Source organism: Lethenteron reissneri, chromosome 66 (assembly GCF_015708825.2).
Source record: "Lethenteron reissneri isolate LAM-NWPU_2019-01 chromosome 66, ASM1570882v1, whole genome shotgun sequence".
Lineage (NCBI taxonomy): Eukaryota > Metazoa > Chordata > Hyperoartia > Petromyzontiformes > Petromyzontidae > Lethenteron > Lethenteron reissneri.
Window position 1 is genome coordinate 486,407 of NC_083844.1, and position 23,987 is coordinate 510,393.

General features: G+C 49.6%; 1 protein-coding gene across 1 annotated transcript; it reads left to right on the forward strand.

The window, feature by feature from the left end:
• The first annotated feature begins 790 nt into the window (after nucleotides 1-790).
• LOC133359896 (histone-lysine N-methyltransferase PRDM9-like) lies at nucleotides 791-23,976 on the forward strand. Its single transcript, XM_061578456.1, has 9 exons — nucleotides 791-814; nucleotides 1,138-1,330; nucleotides 2,179-2,310; nucleotides 3,013-3,278; nucleotides 4,782-4,849; nucleotides 6,686-6,951; nucleotides 14,236-14,525; nucleotides 21,050-21,185; nucleotides 23,957-23,976. The coding sequence occupies exons 1-9, from the start codon at nucleotides 791-793 to the stop codon at nucleotides 23,974-23,976; spliced, it is 1,395 nt and encodes a 464-aa protein (XP_061434440.1).
• The last annotated feature ends 11 nt before the right edge of the window (nucleotides 23,977-23,987 follow it).

Consider the following 23,987-nt stretch of genomic DNA (forward strand, 5'->3'; position numbering starts at 1 on the left):
GGCAGGCGAGGCAGAGTCTCGCCTGTCATATACTCCAATGAAAATAGCTGTTACGAAAAGTAAAAAGAAATGTTCCACTGATCCGTGTTATAAATGTAATTTCTGTATAATTCCAATCATTGCAGAGAAATAGGAACAGGCACGCGCTTATCGCTGCCTCACGTACAGACGAGACGTACGCCATGATACACCACTATACACTACACTATTCATGACTAAATACTACACGACACACTACACCATGATACACTACTATACACTACACTATACACTAATATACACTACATTACTATACACTAAACACCTAACGTACACACACACAACACGTACACACGAGACATTCGCCACTCCTCTCTAGGATCCGAGGTGATAGAACAGAACCTGAGAAGGGCGTAGACAAGCGTAGACACCGTGACCACGGTGACAATGACCACTGGGTTTGCAACGCGCGCAGACTCCACGAGACGGGCAGACGTCGATGTCCCATCGCAGACTCGGAGGTTACGGAGCTCAGAGTCACGGTTCACTGAGCTACAGAGTCGCTCTTTTTTTCACAAGCGGTACCCGGCTATCACAACTCATAGCTCAACGAAAGCGGCTGATATCATCATCACGTGGATATTTCTAGCGGGAGTCAAATACTCTAAAACGAGCGATCCGGATTCTCAATGTGACGGGAAAAACCGAAGGACCCAGAGAAAAATCCACGCAGCGACCACCACATCAGGGTCAGGATCGAACACATGACCTCCTGCGTACCAGGCGAGGTAGTTAACATCTCCTAGCTACCATGCCCCCTCTGCATGGCACTCTGGTACAACGTCTGGGCTTATTATTATAATTAGTTTATTCATTAGTTTAGTTGTGAAGAGGCTTGGCCTGCCATACCCACCGAGGTTCAGCATGACGGCATGGTTCTGCTTGATGTATGGAATCAGATTTACAGAATCAGAATATCAGAATTAGAATATGTATTGTACTGGAGGAATCCGATGAGGTGTCAGGGTCGAGATCGAACCCGCGACCTCCTGCGTACCAGGCGAGGGAGTTAACATCTCCTAGCCACCGCTGGTCACCGCACCAACTCCGCCCCCCACACCCCCTCCGCCCCCTCACCCCACCGCCCCCTCCGCTCAGACTAAAGCGGAAGCCCTGGAGTACGTGTGGAGCATCTTGCAGGGCGTGGAGGAGGAGCAGCAGCAGGAGGAGGAGTTCAGGGGATTTGAGCTGAGGGAGGTGCACAAGGCCAGGATGGCGATGTTCAGGCTGGAGCGCAGAGCCACCGCCTGCAAGGAGGCCCTGAGGGTGGCGCTCCAGAGGATACGTGGAGGTGCGTAGCCTGCAGCGGTGATTTCTATTCACACCAGAACTCCACACTCCCCTCTATTCCCACCAGAACTCCACACTCCCCTCTATTCTCACCAGAACTCCACACTCCCCTCTATTCTCACCGGAACTCCACACTCCCCTCTATTCTCACCGGAACTCCACGCTCCCCTCTATTCCCACCGGAACTCCACACTCCCCTCTATTCCCACCGGAACTCAACACTCCCCTCTATTCTCACCGGAACTCCACACTCCCCTCTATTCTCACCGGAACTCCACACTCCCCTCTATCCTCACCGGAACTCCGCACTCTTCTGTGGCTGCTGATGGAAGTCGCCACTGCTGTTGATGCTACTGCTACATATGCTCCTGTCAGTGCTGCTGCTGGTACTGATGCAGCCTATAAACTAAACGATGTTTCTTTTACCAGGGTAAGCCGCACTGAGCTGTGTAGATGTTTTTCAGAAGCGACCTGGCTATCACAAATGAGAGCTCAACGAAGTGACTTGTCATCATCATCATTACGTGGACATTTACAGCAGCCAAATACTCTCAACACGTGACGTTGATTCTAAATGTCGAGGGGAAAAACCGGAGGACCCGGAGAAAAATCCACGCAACCACGGGGAGGTTCAACACGCAAACTCCAAACATACAGCATGGGTCGTCAGGGTCGGGATCGCACCCACGACCTCCTGTATTCCAGGCGAGGGAGTTAACATCTCGCCACAGAGGAGAGAGAGACACGAAGACTCCAAATATACAGCAGGCTTCGTCAGGGTCGGGATGGAATCTGCGACCTCCCGTATACCAGGAGAGGTAGTCAACATCTCGCCGTGTTTGCCTGCAGGCTCCTCCGTGCCGCCGGCCTCCGCCCAGGCTGTGGCGGTGTCGCGCAGCGCTCGCTCTCGCTACGGCCTGCGCCCGCGCGAGAGGAAAGTCTACACAGAGGTGGAGGAGCCCCAGGACGACGACTTCTTCTGTGAGACCCCCTGCTCCCCCTACCTCTCTCTCACTTTCTCACAATGTCAGTTTGTCACACTCTCATACTCTTAGTTCTTTCGGTAAAGTCACGTAAGTAAAAAATGAAATAAAAATTTATAAAAATAAAATAAAATAAAAATCACGACGTTTCGGAGGCAACACAAGTCTCCGTCATCAGGTGGGACCATCACAGCCAGATTTGGTGCATTATTTTATTATTTATTTTATTAATTTTAATTTCATTTTTTACCTACGTGACTTTACCGAAAGAACTAAGAGTATGAATCCTTGCAGTCACGAAAGCTTCAAATCTAGAATGTCACACTCTCACCCATCAGTTTGTCACACTCTCACCCATCTCTCTGTATTGCTCCCGCACTCTCACTCGATATATTCCACTTGCTCCCTCTCACTCTTGCCCCCTTTCCCTCCCTCTCACACGCTCCCTTTCTCACACTCTCACTTACCTCTCTCTCTTTTGCTCCCTCACTCAGGGATGCAGGGAGGGATGCAGGGAAGGTGACAGGGTTTACATCTCCGATGAGCGAGCTAAAGAAGTTCCCCATGCAGAGAGGGAGGGAGGGAGGCATCTGTCTGGAGCGCTCCTCACCCTCTCACCCTCTCACAGTGCCACTGCTGCTGCTGCTGCTGTTGCTACTGCGGTTCACCCTCCTCCCGCTGCTGCTGCTGTGGCTCTCAGTCTGCGAGCTGTGCAGGGATTTCTACCTGGGGGAGTGCTCCGTGCACGGCCCGCCAGAGTTCATCGCGGACGCGGCCGTGGCCCCGGGAGTGGCCAACAGGGCCCGGCTCAGCCTGCCCCAGGGCCTCACCGTCGGCGCCTCCTCCATCGCCGGCGCCGGCCTCGGGGTGTGGAGCAACAGGAAGAAGCTGCCCAAGGGGGTGATGTTTGGGCCCTACCAGGGAGAGGTGTCTGAGGAGAACCCCATGAGCGAGTACTGCTGGCTGGTGAGCTGCTGCTGCTGCCACTGCCACTGCTGCAGCCTCCTCCTATTCCTACATCATCATCGTGTGTGTGGAGAGGAGGCTCGTGAAGGAGATACAGAGAAACCCATAGCCTCACACAGTCACCCACAGACTCACACAGTCACCCAGAAACTGGCACAGAGAGACCCAGAGACTTTGCACAGAGACCCAGAGGCTCGCATAGAGAGACCCACAGACTTGCACAGAGACCTAGAGACTTGAACAGAGACCCAGAGACTCACAGTGGGACACACAGACTCACACAGAGACCCAGAGACTCGCACAGAGAGACCCAGATACTCACACATAGGCTCAGAGAATTGCACAGAGACCCACAGACTCACAGAGAGACCCAGAGACTCGCACAGAGACTCGCACAGAGACCCAGAGAATCGCACAGAGACCCACAGTCTCACACAGAGACCCAGAGACTCGCACAGAGCCTTAGAGACTTGCACAGAGACTCAGTGACTCACAGAGGGACCCACAGACTCACAGAGAGACCCAAAAAATTAACGTAATTACGAGTTAAACTTGTAACCCACAGTAGCCGCTCGCTCGCAAGGACAGAACAACTTCAATGCGCGAGGAGGAACCACAGACAAGTGGTTCTGCCTCACGCACTCCTTACACACAAATAAACCATGATACCTCGCCGCTGATCTCGTCAAGAAGCATAAACCATCATCACGCAAACTCTGTTCATGCTCACAGATACCCATAGACTCACACAGAGACACATAGACTCGCACATAGACCCATAGACTCGCACAGAAACCCATAGACTCGCACAGAGACCCATAGACTCGCACAGAGACCCATAGATTCACACAGAGACCCATAGACTCGCACAGAGACCCAGAGACTGGCACAGAGAGACCCAGATACTCACATAGAGGCTCAGAGAATCGCACAGAGAGACCCACAGTCTCACACAGAGACCCAGAGATTCGCACAGAGACCCAGAGCCCCACACAGTCACCCACAGACTCGCACAGAGACCCAGAGAATCGCACCGAGAGACCCACAGACTCACACAGAGACCATAGAGACTTGCACAGAGACCCAGAGACTCGCATAGAAACCCATAGACTCGTACAGAGACCTAGAGACTCACCCAAAGAATTTCAGAGAGACCCCCAGAATCACAGAGAGACCCAAAAATTAACGTAATTCTAATTTCAACTTGTAACACACAGCAAAGACGGTGGTCACCGCATGGCGTGGCGCTTACAGATGCACTTCTGCGGCCGTCTGGAAGGTTCTTCCTTCCAATGTTAGGAAGCCACTGAGAGCTATGCACTTTTAAATCTTGTAGGTTGAAAACGCATTTCTTTAGAACTGATTTTGGTGTTTAGTTTGTTGTCCTTCTCCCGCACCTCCGATCAGCACGGTTGGCTACGTGCGGTACGAAAGAAGTTCAACTTACAGTCCAACTCACGTTAATTATCCGTGGATCTGCTCGTGTGCGTCTGTGTGTTTCAGATTTACAAAAACAAAAAGGATCGTGAATATGTTGATGCTCAGGATGAATCTAAGTCAAACTGGATGAGGTGATTTTTGTCTTAAGGACCACAACACAGAGACCAGAACCAGCACACACAGAGACCAGAACCACTACACACAGAAACCAGAAACCACTGCACACAGAGACCAGAACCACCACACACAGAGACCAGAACCACCACACACAGAGACCAGAACCACCACACACAGAGACCAGAACCACCACACACAGAGACCAGAACCACTACACACAGAAACCAGAACCACTACACACAGAGATCAGAACCACCACACACAGAGACCAGAACCACTACACACAGAGACCAGAACCACCACACACAGAGACCAGAACCACCACACACAGAGACCAGAACCACTACACACAGAAACCAGAACCATTGCACACAGATACCAGAACCACCACACACAGAGACCAGAACCACCACACACAGAGACCAGAACCACTACACACAGAAACCAGAACCACTACACACAGAGACCAGAACCACCACACACAGAGACCAGAACCACTACACACAGAGACCAGAACCACCACACACAGAGACCAGAACCACCACACACAGAGACCAGAACCACTACACACAGAAACCAGAAACCACTGCACACAGAGACCAGAACCACCACACACAGAGACCAGAACCACCACACACAGAGACCAGAACCACCACACACAGAGACCAGAACCACCACACACAGAGACCAGAACCACTACACACAGAAACCAGAACCACTACACACAGAGACCATAACCACCACACACAGAGACCAGAACCACTACACACAGAGACCAGAACCACCACACACAGAGACCAGAACCACCACACACAGAGACCAGAACCACTACACACAGAAACCAGAACCATTGCACACAGATACCAGAACCACCACACACAGAGACCAGAACCACCACACACAGACACCAGAACCACCACACACAGAGACCAGAACCACTACACACAGAAACCAGAACCACTACACACAGAGACCAGAACCACCACACACAGAGACCAGAACCACCACACACAGAGACCAGAACCACCACACACAGAGACCAGAACCACTACACACAGAAACCAGAACCATTGCACACAGATACCAGAACCACCACACACAGAGACCAGAACCACCACACACAGAGACCAGAACCACTACACACAGAAACCAGAACCACTACACACAGAGACCAGAACCACCACACACAGAGACCAGAACCACTACACACAGAGACCAGAACCACCACACACAGAGACCAGAACCACCACACACAGAGACCAGAACCACTACACACAGAAACCAGAACCACTGCACACAGAGACCAGAACCACTACACTCAGAGACCAGAACCACCACACACAGAGACCAGAACCACCACACACAGAGACCAGAACCACCACACACAGAGACCAGAACCACCACACACAGAGACCAGAACCACCACACACAGAGACCAGAACCACTACACTCAGAGACCAGAACCACCACACACAGAGACCAGAACCACCACACACAGAGACCAGAACCACCACACACAGAGACCAGAACCACCACACACAGAGACCAGAACCACCACACACAGAGACCAGAACCACCACACACAGAGACCAGAACCACTACACACAGAGACCAGAACCACCACACACAGAGACCAAAACCACTACACACAGAGACCAGAACCACTACACACAGAAACCAGAACCACCACACACAGAGACCCTGGGCCTCCCCTTGGTCGACTCGGCATCAAATGAGCACCCGGTACGGAGCGTGGTTCCAGCCACACCACCCCCACGTAGCGCCCAGTGCCGGCCCTTAATAGGCGCTCGCTAACGGCGCCCACCCCACCCCCGCGTCTGCCCGCGCAGGTTCGTCAACTGCGCGAGGAATGAGCAGGAGCAGAACCTGGTGGCCTTCCAGCACCGGGGGCAGATTTACTACCGCACGTTCCGTGCCGTGGGGCCCGGCTCTGAGCTGCTGGTCTGGTACGGCGAGGAGTTCGCCCAGGAGCTGGGCATCGCCTGCGAGGCCGGGCCCTCGCGACGCCGCAGCAGGAGCAGCAGCAACGAGATGGCTCCCAGGGCCACCGCCAGAGACCTGCAGCCCATGCAGCCTCCTACAAGCGAGGAACACTGTGAGCACCGCTCACCAGAGACTCGCCACTGCTCACCAGACTATAGCCACCACTCACCAGAGATGATAGCCACCACTCACCAGAGATGATTGCCACCACTCACCAGAGATTATAGCCACCACTCACCAGAGATGATAGCCACCACTCACCAGAGACGATAGCCACCACTCACCACACATTATAGCCACCACTCACCAGAGATGATAGCCACCACACACCAGAGATTATAGCCACCACTCACCAGAGATGATTGCCACCACTCACCAGAGATGATAGCCACCACTCACCAGAGATGATAGCCACCACTCACCAGAGATGATAGCCACCACTCACCAGAGATTATAGCCACCACTCACCAGAGATGATAGCCACCACTCACCAGAGATGATAGCCACCACTCACCAGAGATTATAGCCACCACTCACCAGAGATGATAGCCACCACTCACCAGAGACAATAGCCACCACTCACCAGAGATTATAGCCACCACTCACCAGAGATGATAGCCACCACACACCAGAGATGATTGCCACCACTCACCAGAGATGACAGCCACCACTCACCAGATATGATAGCCACCACTCACCAGAGATGATAGCCACCACTCACCAGAGATGATAGCCACCACTCACCAGAGATGATAGCCACCACTCACCAGAGATGATAGCCACCACTCACCAGTGATGATAGCCACCACTCACCAGAGATGATAGCCACCGCTCACCAGAGATGATAGCCACCACTCACCAGAGATGATAGCCACCACTCACCAGGGATGATAGCCACCACTCACCAGAGATGATAGCCACCACTCACCAGAGATGATAGCCACCACTCACCAGTGATGATAGCCACCACTCACCAGAGATGATAGCCACCACTCACCAGAAATGACAGCCACCACTCACCAGAGATGATAGCCACCACTCACCAGAGATGATAGCCACCACTCACCAGAGATGATAGCCACCACTCACCAGGGATGATAGCCACCACTCACCAGAGATGATAGCCACCACTCACCAGAGATGATAGCCACCACTCACCAGAGATGATAGCCACCACTCACCAGAGATGATAGCCACCGCTCACCAGACTATAGCCACCACTCACCAGAGATGATAGCCACCACTCACCAGAGATGATAGCCACCACTCACCAGAGATGATAGCCACCACTCACCAGAGATGATAGCCACCACTCACCAGAGATGATAGCCACCACTCACCAGAGATGATAGGCACCACTCACTAGAGATGATAGCCACCACTCACCAGAGATGATAACCACCGCTCACCAGAGACGATAGCCACCACTCAACAGAGATGATAGCCACTGCTCACCAAAGATAATAGCCACCACTCCCAATAGATGATAGCATCCACTCACCAGAGATGATAGCCACCACTCACCAGAGATGATAGCCACCACTCAACAGAGATGATAGCCACTGCTCACCAAAGATAATAGCCACCACTCCCCATAGATGATAGCATCCACTCACCAGAGATGATAGCCACCACTCACCAGAGACGATAGCCACCACTCACCAGAGATGATAGCCACCACTCAACAGAGATGATAGCCACTGCTCACCAAAGATAATAGCCACCACTCCCCATAGATGATAGCCTCCACTCACCAGAGATGATAGCCACCACTCACCAGCGATGATAGCCTCCACTCACCAGAGATGATAGCCACCACTCACCAGAGATGATAGCCACCACTCACCAGAGATGATAGCCACCACTCACCAGAGATGATAGCCACCACTCACCAGAGATGATAGCCACCACTCACCAGAGATTATAGCCACTGCTCACCAGACTATAGCCACCACTCACCAGAGATGATAGCCACCACTCACCAGAGATGATAGGCACCACTCACTAGAGATGATAGCCACCACTCACCAGAGATGATAACCACCGCTCACCAGAGACGATAGCCACCACTCACTAGAGATGATAGCCACCACTCACCAGAGATGATAGGCACCACTCACTAGAGATGATAGCCACCACTCAACAGAGATGATAACCACCGCTCACCAGAGACGATAGCCACCACTCAACAGAGATGATAGCCACTGCTCACCAAAGATAATAGCCACCACTCCCCATAGATGATAGCATCCACTCACCAGAGATGATAGCCACCACTCACCAGAGATGATAGCCACCACTCAACAGAGATGATAGCCACTGCTCACCAAAGATAATAGCCACCACTCCCCATAGATGATAGCATCCACTCACCAGAGATGATAGCCACCACTCACCAGAGATGATAGCCACCACTCACCAGAGATGATAGCCACCACTCACCAGAGATGATAGCCACCACTCACCAGAGACGATAGCCACCACTCACTAGAGATGATAGCCACCACTCAACAGAGATGATAGCCACTGCTCACCAAAGATAATAGCCACCACTCCCCATAGATGATAGCATCCACTCACCAGAGATGATAGCCACCACTCACCAGAGATGATAGCCACCACTCAACAGAGATGATAGCCACTGCTCACCAAAGATAATAGCCACCGCTCCCCATAGATGATAGCATCCACTCACCAGAGATGATAGCCACCACTCACCAGAGATGATAGCCACCACTCACCAGTGATGATAGCCACCACTCACCAGAGATGATAGCCACCGCTCACCAGAGATGATAGCCACCACTCACCAGAGATGATAGCCACCACTCACCAGGGATGATAGCCACCACTCACCAGAGATGATAGCCACCACTCACCAGAGATGATAGCCACCACTCACCAGTGATGATAGCCACCACTCACCAGAGATGATAGCCACCACTCACCAGAAATGACAGCCACCACTCACCAGAGATGATAGCCACCACTCACCAGAGATGATAGCCACCACTCACCAGAGATGATAGCCACCACTCACCAGGGATGATAGCCACCACTCACCAGAGATGATAGCCACCACTCACCAGAGATGATAGCCACCACTCACCAGAGATGATAGCCACCACTCACCAGAGATGATAGCCACTGCTCACCAGACTATAGCCACCACTCACCAGAGATGATAGCCACCACTCACCAGAGATGATAGCCACCACTCACCAGAGATGATAGCCACCACTCACCAGAGATGATAGCCACCACTCACCAGAGATGATAGCCACCACTCACCAGAGATGATAGGCACCACTCACTAGAGATGATAGCCACCACTCACCAGAGATGATAACCACCGCTCACCAGAGACGATAGCCACCACTCAACAGAGATGATAGCCACTGCTCACCAAAGATAATAGCCACCACTCCCAATAGATGATAGCATCCACTCACCAGAGATGATAGCCACCACTCACCAGAGATGATAGCCACCACTCAACAGAGATGATAGCCACTGCTCACCAAAGATAATAGCCACCACTCCCCATAGATGATAGCATCCACTCACCAGAGATGATAGCCACCACTCACCAGAGACGATAGCCACCACTCACCAGAGATGATAGCCACCACTCAACAGAGATGATAGCCACCTGCTCACCAAAGATAATAGCCACCACTCCCCATAGATGATAGCCTCCACTCACCAGAGATGATAGCCACCACTCACCAGCGATGATAGCCTCCACTCACCAGAGATGATAGCCACCACTCACCAGAGATGATAGCCACCACTCACCAGAGATGATAGCCACCACTCACCAGAGATGATAGCCACCACTCACCAGAGATTATAGCCACTGCTCACCAGACTATAGCCACCACTCACCAGAGATGATAGCCACCACTCACCAGAGATGATAGCCACCACTCACCAGAGATGATAGCCACCACTCAACAGAGATGATAGCCACTGCTCACCAAAGATAATAGCCACCACTCCCCATAGATGATAGCATCCACTCACCAGAGATGATAGCCACCACTCACCAGAGATGATAGCCACCACTCACCAGAGATGATAGCCACCACTCACCAGAGATGATAGCCACCACTCACCAGAGACGATAGCCACCACTCACTAGAGATGATAGCCACCACTCAACAGAGATGATAGCCACTGCTCACCAAAGATAATAGCCACCACTCCCCATAGATGATAGCATCCACTCACCAGAGATGATAGCCACCACTCACCAGAGATGATAGCCACCACTCAACAGAGATGATAGCCACTGCTCACCAAAGATAATAGCCACCGCTCCCCATAGATGATAGCATCCACTCACCAGAGATGATAGCCACCACTCACCAGAGATGATAGCCACCACTCACCAGTGATGATAGCCACCACTCACCAGAGATGATAGCCACCGCTCACCAGAGATGATAGCCACCACTCACCAGAGATGATAGCCACCACTCACCAGGGATGATAGCCACCACTCACCAGAGATGATAGCCACCACTCACCAGAGATGATAGCCACCACTCACCAGTGATGATAGCCACCACTCACCAGAGATGATAGCCACCACTCACCAGAAATGACAGCCACCACTCACCAGAGATGATAGCCACCACTCACCAGAGATGATAGCCACCACTCACCAGAGATGATAGCCACCACTCACCAGGGATGATAGCCACCACTCACCAGAGATGATAGCCACCACTCACCAGAGATGATAGCCACCACTCACCAGAGATGATAGCCACCACTCACCAGAGATGATAGCCACTGCTCACCAGACTATAGCCACCACTCACCAGAGATGATAGCCACCACTCACCAGAGATGATAGCCACCACTCACCAGAGATGATAGCCACCACTCACCAGAGATGATAGCCACCACTCACCAGAGATGATAGCCACCACTCACCAGAGATGATAGGCACCACTCACTAGAGATGATAGCCACCACTCACCAGAGATGATAACCACCGCTCACCAGAGACGATAGCCACCACTCAACAGAGATGATAGCCACTGCTCACCAAAGATAATAGCCACCACTCCCAATAGATGATAGCATCCACTCACCAGAGATGATAGCCACCACTCACCAGAGATGATAGCCACCACTCAACAGAGATGATAGCCACTGCTCACCAAAGATAATAGCCACCACTCCCCATAGATGATAGCATCCACTCACCAGAGATGATAGCCACCACTCACCAGAGACGATAGCCACCACTCACCAGAGATGATAGCCACCACTCAACAGAGATGATAGCCACTGCTCACCAAAGATAATAGCCACCACTCCCCATAGATGATAGCCTCCACTCACCAGAGATGATAGCCACCACTCACCAGCGATGATAGCCTCCACTCACCAGAGATGATAGCCACCACTCACCAGAGATGATAGCCACCACTCACCAGAGATGATAGCCACCACTCACCAGAGATGATAGCCACCACTCACCAGAGATGATAGCCACCACTCACCAGAGATTATAGCCACTGCTCACCAGACTATAGCCACCACTCACCAGAGATGATAGCCACCACTCACCAGAGATGATAGGCACCACTCACTAGAGATGATAGCCACCACTCACCAGAGATGATAACCACCGCTCACCAGAGACGATAGCCACCACTCACTAGAGATGATAGCCACCACTCACCAGAGATGATAGGCACCACTCACTAGAGATGATAGCCACCACTCACCAGAGATGATAACCACCGCTCACCAGAGACGATAGCCACCACTCAACAGAGATGATAGCCACTGCTCACCAAAGATAATAGCCACCACTCCCCATAGATGATAGCATCCACTCACCAGAGATGATAGCCACCACTCACCAGAGATGATAGCCACCACTCAACAGAGATGATAGCCACTGCTCACCAAAGATAATAGCCACCACTCCCCATAGATGATAGCATCCACTCACCAGAGATGATAGCCACCACTCACCAGAGATGATAGCCACCACTCACCAGAGATGATAGCCACCACTCACCAGAGATGATAGCCACCACTCACCAGAGACGATAGCCACCACTCACTAGAGATGATAGCCACCACTCAACAGAGATGATAGCCACTGCTCACCAAAGATAATAGCCACCACTCCCCATAGATGATAGCATCCACTCACCAGAGATGATAGCCACCACTCACCAGAGATGATAGCCACCACTCAACAGAGATGATAGCCACTGCTCACCAAAGATAATAGCCACCGCTCCCCATAGATGATAGCATCCACTCACCAGAGATGATAGCCACCACTCACCAGAGATGATAGCCACCACTCACCAGAGATGATAGCCACCACTCAACAGAGATGATAGCCACTGCTCACCAAAGATAATAGCCACCACTCCCCATAGATGATAGCATCCACTCACCAGAGATGATAGCCACCACTCACCAGAGATGATAGCCACCACTCACCAGAGATGATAGCCACCACTCACCAGAGATGATAGCCACCACTCACCAGAGATGATAGCCACCACTCACAACAGATGATAGCCACCACTCACCAGAAATGATAGCCACCACTCACCAGAGATGATAGGCACCACCCACACTGATAAGGTGCAAATGAGTAACTGGTGTGGTGTGTAGTAGTAAACATCGCCACTGGGGAGACAAAGGCGGCCATGTGTGGTGCTGGCCACCCTCCCACTCATGTGCCATGCTGGCTTTCATACAGTGAGGGAAAAAAGGATTTGATCCCCTGCTGATTTTGTACGTTTGCCCACTGGCAAAGAAATGACCAGTCTATAATTTTAATGGTAGGTTTATTTGAACCGTGAGAGAAAGAATAACAACAACAAAAAATCCAGAAAAACGCATGTCAAAAATGTTATAAATTGATTTGCATTTTTTTTTAAATCAGCAGGGGATCAAACACTTTTTTCCCTCACTGTAGGTGCCCGATAACAGCACTTGTCCCAAAAGTATATACAGGCTATATGGGGGTTCTTCGTCTTTGTGTGTATATATAATGGAGCCCACTGCACTACGAACCCGGCCACCTGAGTTCGATTCCCACTCACGGCCAACGTCAGTGGTGAATATTTAGGCCTCCCCTAGGCTGACTCGGCCTCAAATGAGTACCTAGCTTAAACGTGGAAACATCGCCACTGGAGAGACAAAGGCGGCCGGGCCTGGTGTTGGCCACCTACTCCCTCGTGTGCCATGCCGGCCTTCATAGGTACTCGCAAACAGCACTTGCCCAACATTCTGATATGGCTGTTGGGGACCTTTACCTTTGTATGTACACACACACGTGTGCAAGAGTGTTCATGTATCGGTGTTGGTGTGTGCGCGTGTGTCTTGTGCCTCTGGGATGACGCAGGTGGAGTGGGTGTGGAGGTGACAAGGCTGCCGTGTCCTGTCTGCAACCGTCAGTTCATCTGCCGCTCGAGTCTACAGTATCACGTGCAGAGCAGACACCCCACTAAGCCCAGTAACAAAAGTCATCAGTGTGACCAATGTCCATTCAGCACAGACTACAAGTGTAGCTTGAAGATGCACCAGAGAACACACACGGGAGAGAAGCGGTTCAAGTGCACCGTGTGTGAGAAGGCGTTTTCACAACTACCAAATCTTCACAGCCACCAGAGAACACACACGGGAGAGAAGCCGTTCAAGTGCACCGTGTGTGAGAAGGCGTTTGCACGGCTATCACATCTTCACAGGCACCAGAGAACACACACGGGAGAGAAGCCGTTCAAGTGCACCGTGTGTGAGAAGGCATTTGCACATTTACAACATCTTCACAGCCACCAGAGAACACACACGGGAGAGAAGCCGTTCAAGTGCACCGTGTGTGAGAAGGCATTTGCACATTTACAACATCTTCACAGCCACCAGAGAACACACACGGGAGAGAAGCCGTTCAAGTGCACCGTGTGTGAGAAGGCGTTTGCAGACCCAGCAACTCTTCGCCGGCACCAGAGAACACACACCGGCCAGAATGCATTTTCTCATTCCCGTGAAAACAGAAAAGTCAGCCATCCTGAGCAAAACGCGCACAGCGCCGAGCTGTGATTTAGTTTTAAACAACAGGCCACGTGATTAGCTGAGGCTGTGCCACTCTTGAAACTGATTTAAAATGAACACGGAAACCTACGGACCCTCCTACACCTGCCTCACACTCTGTGGGGGGTGGGAGATTAAACCGACCCGGCCACCCCTCGATTGCAAGTGCGGAGTTCTAGGTCCCAACCACTGCACGTCCCCCCCCCCACCCCCATCACCTGGGGGTCCCTGTGTGTGAGTGTGCAGAGTCCCCCGTGCAGAGCTGCACTGTTGTTACCCTAGAGGGGGGCACCGCAGGGCGATCCACCTACAGATACCCCAGTCTGCACGTCTCCCGCCGGTCTCCATGCGCACCGCGTGCCGTCTCGTAGCCCTGCCCCGTGCGACGTACGTACAGTACGTACAGTACGTACCCATCCAGCGGTAGACTGAACCGCGGCCGATGACGAAGGTGGCATCCGCTCACAAATCTCCGAACACTCAGTCCAGAGGTCGCAACCGGGTACCCGATACCCGTACCCTACGGTCACTGGTGAGTAACTGTCACTCATTTCCCAACGTCTTGTCTCTTCTCACAATTCAAGTTCCTAGAATCAACCCACCCGCGCCTGCAACATGGCTTCACCCCAGAGGTCGCAATCAGGTACCCGATACCGGGTACCTGTTTACGACGCTGGTGCGGCCGGGTACGGGTAAGGAATCAAAACCCGTTTGCGACCTCTGACTCAGTACCGTAGCCCCGAGCCATCGCTTGTGCGCTATTCACTTTGCTGCTGAGAGGAAAGCTCCGAGGAGGAGGTGGGGGGGAGGGTGTTGCTAGGAGAGGACATCTGTGGAATGGCTGGAGATCTGCGAAGAAGAGCTTCATAGCTCATCGGATTCCTGCGGTATGAAAAAATATTCCGAGAGGGCGTTGGGAGGGGGGGGGGTGTAGGTATGAGTGGGGCATCTGCACTTGGATCACCCTGCGTGTTGTTGCTGCCTCCCCCGTTGAAAATGTCCCCAGCGTGAACTTCACCCTTTGCCGTCGCGACGACGCCGCGCGTCGTGCGTGAACGTCGTCGTCGTGGGAACAACAAAACGCAGTAAAAACTAAAGTAACTTTATCGGTACCGAGGCTCCCACAGGGCCACGCGGGGCAGGGATTGTGGCACAGTTTTGGCGCCGGCTCGCGCAGAGTGGCGGCGGTCGTGTCGCTATGCTTCTCTGCGGTGAGCAACGGCGTCTTTATAACAACAGCAACAGCAGTGCTGCTGCTGCTGCCACTGCTGCGCCTCTAAATAAAATAGACGAGGGCGAGCCGCTCGCTCGATTCGCGTGATTCTGCGGTGAACGGTGACACCCACCCCGTGAACGGTGACGCCCACCGACCCTGCAACTCTGCAGACGTCTCGGACGCGGTAAAGGGTTGAGAGATTCTCTGCGTCGTCCCGGTTGCTCGCGTGATGTCGCACGGTGGTGGCGCGCGTTGACTCTTACACGTTTAAGAAAGTTGAGCGTTAGTTTGTGATTCTGTTTAAAATTATATAGGTACATACTTAAACTAACAAATTATCTTGGGATTTTACCAAGTAAGGTCCAACTGGATACGTAGTAGCTCTTTTATCAGACGCGACCATCTGGCCATCACAAGTGAAAGCTCAACGAAGTGGCGTATCATTGTGTGGACATTTATAGCGGTCAAATACTCTGATTGCGTGATCTCGATTCTAAATGTCGAGGGGAAAACCGGAGGACCTGGAGAAAAATCCACACGACCACGGGGAGAGAGAGATACACGCAAACTCAAAATATACAGCAGGCGTCTGGGTCGGAATCAAACACACGATCTCCTGTATACCAGGAGAGGTAGTTAACATCTCAACATGCGTTCAGAGTATTTGGCTGCTGTAAATGTCACGTGATAAGCCACTTCGGTGCGCTGCTGTCATTTGTGATAGCCAGGTCGCTACTACACAGCTCTGTGGGGGCCTTACCTGGAAAAGTAAAGTGAAGTGAAAAACTAAAATCTACTGTATTCTTGGTTCTTTCGGTAAAGTCACGTAGAAGGGAAATAATAAAATAATAAAAATGTAAGAATAAAATTAACACGACGTTTCGATTGCAACACAAGCAATCATCATCAGGTTATGAAAACCACAGCAAAAAAAATATTGCTGTGGTTTTCACACCTGATGATGATTGCTTGTGTTGCAATCGAAACGTCGTGAGAATTTTATTGTTTTATTATTTCCCTTCAACGTGACTCTACCGAAAGAACCAAGAAGATGAATCCCTGCAGTCACGAAAGCTTTAAATCGAAATTTTACATCGACTTTGATTGCTTCAACCAGAATAACTGTAATAATAACCCTAAAATGCTTCAATTGATCAAATTGAGATGCTTACATTTATACGCTTTTTAGATATCGATTGAAGTTCGTTGTCGGCTGTTCTCTTTATGGATAATTGCCTTTGAACTTTCACATGGGGCATATTCTGCCCTGGAGAGGGGGTATGGTCTGGACCAGTCTAGTTTAAACCCCCGGGTCTAGTTTAGCCTAGGACACTTTATCCCCCCGGGTATACTCTGGCCTGGGCCAAACTATACCCGGGTTTAATCGGGGCAGGGTTTTTTAAAAAATCCTTTATATTAAGTTCACTTGCTTGCTTGCTTGCGCGCTTACGACCGTGCAAATCTTTCAGTCGTTTTTAACCCACTTCCCGTGATCGAATTGAGTTGACATTTTTCACACAGACTCGTTGTGCGTGACAATTTATTTTCGTGAAATTTTTTTTCCAAAATTTTCCACTTTTTAGGAATTTTTTTTAATATTTAATTACCAATTGCTTAATGGTGGCAGGCAATCATCTGACCCATAGGTGGCAGTCATCTCAAGCCAGAGGACGAGAGGACTCTAGCCGCCACGCATATAAAGGATTTATAGTGAAAAACTTTGTTTTTACGGGTTAATTTTTAGCCTGTTTCACCGGTATCTCCAGGAGGTCGGAGCGACTTGCTCTGCGGTAACACTTTTCCGTGACAGAGGTTTGGTTTTTGTTGTTGTTGTTGTTGTTGGGTTAGAGATCTCGTAAATATCAACATTGTGTCGTTAACCCACCACCACCCACCACCATCGCCTGACACGGCCAATCAGTCAGGGTTTGTCACGTAAACGAAACGTGCCAATTGGTTACCAACTTCAGCACACACAGCGCTTGTGTGTCGGGGAGAGTGAACCCACAACAGCATTTACAATTCGAGTGCTGGTGACGTTTTACAAACAACGGCGACCGGTTTCATCGGGCGATGTGCCAGGATTGTGATCCAACGCCATCTAACCCAGCAGCAGCAGCAGCGACGACAACAAAAACCTTCATCACAGACACCGCTGGTCGCAAGAGACTGCGCGTGGCGCTTTGTGTTGCCGTTGCCACGAATCGTCGAAGCGCGTTCACGATCTGTTGTTCTCCTGTAACGCGGTGGTCATTTCGATTTAAAGCTTCTTTCGTGACTGCAGGGATTCATCTTCTTGGTTCTTTCGGTAAAGTCACGTAGAATGGAAATAATAAATAATAAAAATAAAACAAAGTTATTGTTGAAAGTTTATTATTTTATTATTTAATAATAAAGTAATAAAAATGCTATTTAATAATAAAATAAACAAATTTAAAACAATAAATGAAGTGTTGTATTTTTATTATTTAATAATAAAATAATTATATATTTTCTTTAATAATAAATTAATACCAATAAAGCTTTTTTCCCCTTTTTATTATTTTATTATTTAATAATAAAATAATAGGCTTGTTATTAAATAATAATATAATAAAAATACACCAATTATTTTATTGCTTTATTTTTTTATTTCCATTCTACGTGACTTTACCGAAAGAACCAAGAAGATGTGGTGGTCATTGTTGCGTTCCTGAAGAACACCGCGTTGTGGAGAAATAATATAAACTATAGGGGGTGAAGCGTGGTCCGCGACAACACGCGAGATGATGGGTAAGACAGAGGCCGGACTACGACTGAGGCGCGTGGGTAGCGTCTAGAAGCAGCATCCAGCAGCATCCCAATGCCTCCTCGCGTGATGCCGCTACGCCGAGGCAGCCGCACGGAGAACCGCTTGTTCCTACTCGCGTTGCGACCTCGTTCCGTTCGCTCGCTCGCGTTGCATCCAATCCGCATCCGCGTTACAAACAGCGTGTTCCCCTACACATCATTCACGGCGTTATATCATCCAATCGGCGTTGTTCAAACTAACACGCGGCGTTGTAGGAGAACCAGACTGTGCCGTTGTCTTCTGCTGTTTAACGCAGAGGCCGCATCGACCGTTCCAATAGTCGCTGTAGCCACTGCGAGCCCCAAGCTGTCGGCTCCCGGCTCTTAAACTGCCCCCCCCCCCCTGGCGTTATCTGTAATCGTTACACACAGCAGCACCTGGTCACAACTGCTCACTGCTAATCCTAACAACACCAATCCCAGTCGTCAACCCTGCACCTCAAGGATGGTAAAACTATGACCCAACAAAATTACACATCACACTGTCCTACAGACTTCAATTCACACGCCCCTACAGACTTCAATTCACACGCCCCTACAGACTTCAATTCACACGCCCCTAAAGATGTGTTTTGGTCATGTGCCTACCTTTCCTATACTCTGCACTGCTACGGTGTTTATTGTGTTGTGTTTGTTGTTGTGGCGTTCTGACCACGTGCCCCTACTGGACAAAGAGCTTCACAGCTCATCGGATTCTTCCAGAATAAAAATTTAAACTCTTAAAACTGATGACGTCACTGCGTGGTGACGTCACGCGTCTCGCCCCCCCACTCCCCTCTCCCCTCCTCCCCCCCACCTCCCCCCCCCCCCCACTCCCCCCCACCACCAACCGCCGCCATTGGCCACTGAGTGACGGTGACGTCACCACGGCGCCTGTGCCAGGCTGGGTGCACTTCGAGGCTGCCGCGTGAAGTGTCGACGGCTCGACACTGAGGTGGTGACGTCACGCGAGCGTTGTGTTTAACGATTTAACCACGTGACGATATTACGATATTAGCGTAAAGATATGAGCATTAGCTGAAGTGATGTGAATACGTTCGGATTACCTCAAGTAATGTTACATTTACCTGAGGCGATGTTACCTCCCGCGAGGTAAAGTTACGTCGCCTGAGGTAAAGTTACCTCACCTTCCATTGCATTCCGATTACCTTACCCTGAGGTAATAATCACGCGATAATTGTGTTTAATGATTTAACTACGTGAGAATATTACAATATGGGCATTAGCTGAAGTGATGTGAATACGTTCGGTTTACCTCAAATGTTACATTTACCTGAGTTAATGTTACCTCACATGAGGTAAAGTTACTTCACCTGAGGTAATGTTACTTTACCTCGGATAGAGGTAACTTTACCTCTACCTAAGGTAAAGTTACCTCACCTGAGGTAATGTTACCTCATCTGAGGTAAAGGTTACCTCTATCTTAGGTAACCTGAGGTTACCTCAGGTGGAGGTAAAGCTGGAGCTAGTACGTCATGGTAGAGGTGGGAGTTCACACACTTTACCACAAAGACAAAGATCCCCCGTGTAGCCTCTAACAGGCTGTTAGCGAGCAGCACCTACTAAGGCTACCGGCGCTGTGGCACACGAGGGGTGGGTGGCCAGCACCACGCCCGGCCGCCTTTGTCTCCCCAGTGGCGATGTTCACACACCGCTACACCGGGTGCTCATTTGAGGCTGAGTCGACCTAGGGGATGAGGTCCACGACCGGTTCAGATGATCGTCACCGCTGTTGGTGGTGGCCGTGAGCGGGAATGGAACTGGAGTCTCTGACCGGTCCTGGGCCTCTTCCCCTAGGTCGACTCAGCCTCAAATGAGTTCCTGGTGTAGCGGTGTGTAGTGAACATCGCCACTGGGGAGACAAAGGCGGCCGGGCGTGGTGCTGGCCACCCACCCCCCCCTCGTGTGTCGTTCCGGCCTTCATAGGCGCCGCTCGCTCACAGCGCTTGACCCGACAGTCTGTTAAGGCCACACGGGGGATCTTAGTCTCGTATCCCTGTGACTCTGTCTCCATGTGACTCCATCTCCGTGACTGCGTCTGACCGTCGTCCGCGTCTCGTCCCTCCGTGTCTCTGCGCCTCAGCAGCAGCAGCAGGAGATGGGCGACTTCCGAGACATCAGAGGCTTCTTCACCAAGGCCGAGTGGAGCGATCTGGCCGAGTGCGAGAAGCGGCGCTACAGGAACATCAAGCAGAACCACGCCGTCCTGCTGAACCTCGGTGGGTACGGCAGGCCGAGCCTCTTCGCAACTAAACTAATTCATCTTCTTGGTTCATCTTCTTGGTTCTTTCGGTAAAGTCACGTAGAATGGAAATAATAAAATAATAAAAATAAAACATAATACAATTATTTTATTATGTTTTATTTTTATTATTTTATTATTCTACGTGACTTTACCGAAAGAACCAAGAAGATGAATCCCTGCAGTCACGAAAGCTTTAAATCGAAATCTTCTTGGTTCTTTCGGTAAAGTCACGTAGAAGGGAAGTAATAAAATAATAAAAAATAAACAGAATAATTGTATTTTATGTTTTATTTTTATATTTTTATTATTGAATAAAACATAATAATTGTATTTTTTGTTTTATTTTGATTATTTCCCTTCTACATGACTAATAAAAATAAAACATAATAAAATAATTATCACGACGTTTCGGCTACAACACAAGCAGCCGTCCTCAGGTGAAGAAACAGAGCTGTCGGAAAGACAGCGTCCCAATGAACACCGCCAAGCTTGGCAGCGTATATTTAAGCTGGGTTAGAGGAGGAGGGCGCCTTGACAAAGGCATTTACATATCAAGAGGAATTTAGCAGTGTTATCAATATAACACTGGTCAACACACTTTTTCTGGCATAAGGTATTCCAAGGGGTTTAAGGTAATTTTGGGGTTCTGACTCCAAATCTGGCATCAGTTTTTGTCTATCACATCAGGTTTTTGAGATATGAAATATTGCATTTTCAATGAAAACTGCAGAAGAAAAATATTAAATAAATGTGGATATCTACATAAAATGATATCATAAACACACTATCCTAAAAATACAGCACCATATTTTAACACTAAAGCAGTCACTGACTCGCAACAACTTGCAATCATAAGTGACAGAGTAAATTTCGGGTAAAATCAATGAAAATGGAGTATGCCGATAGCATATAAGTATAACCCGTAAAAACAAAGTTTTTCACTATAAATCCTTTATATGCGTGGCAGCTAACTTAATATAAAGGATTTAAAAATATATTCGCCTGTGGAGGACGCGGGGATCGATCCCGCGACCTTTGGCATGGGAAGCGAGGGCGCTACCAACTGCGCTACTCCGCCACGGCCTGTGGAGGGGTTACGCTCTTGGCTCTTACACTCTGACGTTCAGCCAAAGCCATGAATTAGTTCTATCTGAATATATGTAAAATATTTTTTTTTTGCCTAAAAAGTGTAACATTTTGGGAATTTTTTTTCACGAACAATAATTGTCTGGCACAACGAGTCTGTGTGGAAAATGTCAGCTCGATTGGATCACGGGAAGTGGGTTAAAAAACGACCGAAAGATTTGCACGGTCCTAAGCAAGCAAGCACGCAAGCACGCGAACTTAATATAAAGGATTTAAAAATGATGTGATAGAGCAAATCTGAGATCAGATTTGGAATCGGCACCCTGAAACTAGTCTAAAACAGCTGCAAAAGTCCAGGCCAGAAATCTTTTTTTTTTGTTGACCAGTGTAATCAATGTGCTCAATATACTCTCCAATAAGCTGAGCTATTAACATTAAGTAACTGGGTATACGCTACACTATATAATGACTATCATATAGTGAACCGATAAAAAACTAAAATATAAAATACATCAATGTAATCAATATACTCAATATACTCTCCAATAAGCTGAGGTACTAACAGTAAGTTATACATTACACTTCTATGTCGCAAAAAAAAATAATATGCCTCCAGCTAAACTTTTTTCTTACATCACACGCATATACCCCGTACTATACACTGCCATAGACCAACCCAACATTGAATTATACACTGCGTTACTATACACTACCTTAGACTATGCATTGTAATATTAGACTATGTATTATTCTACACACCCTACTGTATACCACACTGCTGTATATTCACTATACAATTACGATACTATATATTACCTTATACATTATATTAGACATTACACTGTTATACTATTTATTATTATACAATCTGCTATACACCATCTCATTGACCGTCGCGTGAAAGGTACGAAGAGGAAGCAACGAAATATATCAATGGGAGAGTGGTAGAAGGAGACTTGCAGCGGAGCAAAGACTCCATTTCGTGAGGAGAAAACGTGAACACAATCAGTTAAGATCCGAAATGGTTTATTACGTCCTTCCAATGATTGCTGAGCCAGAGTCCATCTTCTCAGTTGAAATTGTCTCTGTGTTTGTATATGTGGATGGCCTCATGAACGAATCTCTCATAGTAGCCGGATGGCTTGCAGAGAACCTCTGTCTTGGAGAAGTCAATGTCATGTGAGCCCACTGAATTATAACAATGGTCTGCCACGGCTGAGGTGTTCGTTCTACCGTGTTAGTAATTATAATGATGAGACCAAAACGTCGTAGCAGCGTGGCATGCATGGACCGCCATGGTGGCGAGATGTTAACTCCCTCTCATGGTCTACAGGAGGTCGTGGGTTCGATGGAGACCCTGACGATGCCTGTCATATATCTGGAGTCTGCGTGTGTCTCTCCCGGGTGAGATGTTAACTACCTCGCCTAGTCTACAGGAGGTCGTGGTTTCGATGCCGACGCTGACGAAGCCTGTCATATATCTGGAGTCTGCGTGTGTCTCTCCCCGGTGAGATGTGAATTCCCTTTCCTGGTCTACAGGAGGTCGTGTGTTCGATCCTGACCCTGACGCCTGCTGTGTATTTGGAGTTTGCATGTTCACTCTCCCCGTGGTCGCGATGGTTTTTCTCCTGGTCCTCCGGGTTTTCGCTCCACATGTAGAATCAACATCACGCGTTTAACGTATTTGATA

Excerpts from the sequence above, each read along its gene's own strand:
- LOC133359896 (XM_061578456.1), top strand. The coding sequence starts at position 791 with ATGCCCCCTCTGCATGGCACTCTG. Across the intron at positions 4,850-6,685 it reads TCTAAGTCAAACTGGATGAG|GTTCGTCAACTGCGCGAGGA; the intron begins GTGATTTTTGTC and ends CTGCCCGCGCAG. Across the intron at positions 14,526-21,049 it reads CACACACGGGAGAGAAGCCG|CAGCAGCAGCAGGAGATGGG; the intron begins TTCAAGTGCACC and ends TCTGCGCCTCAG.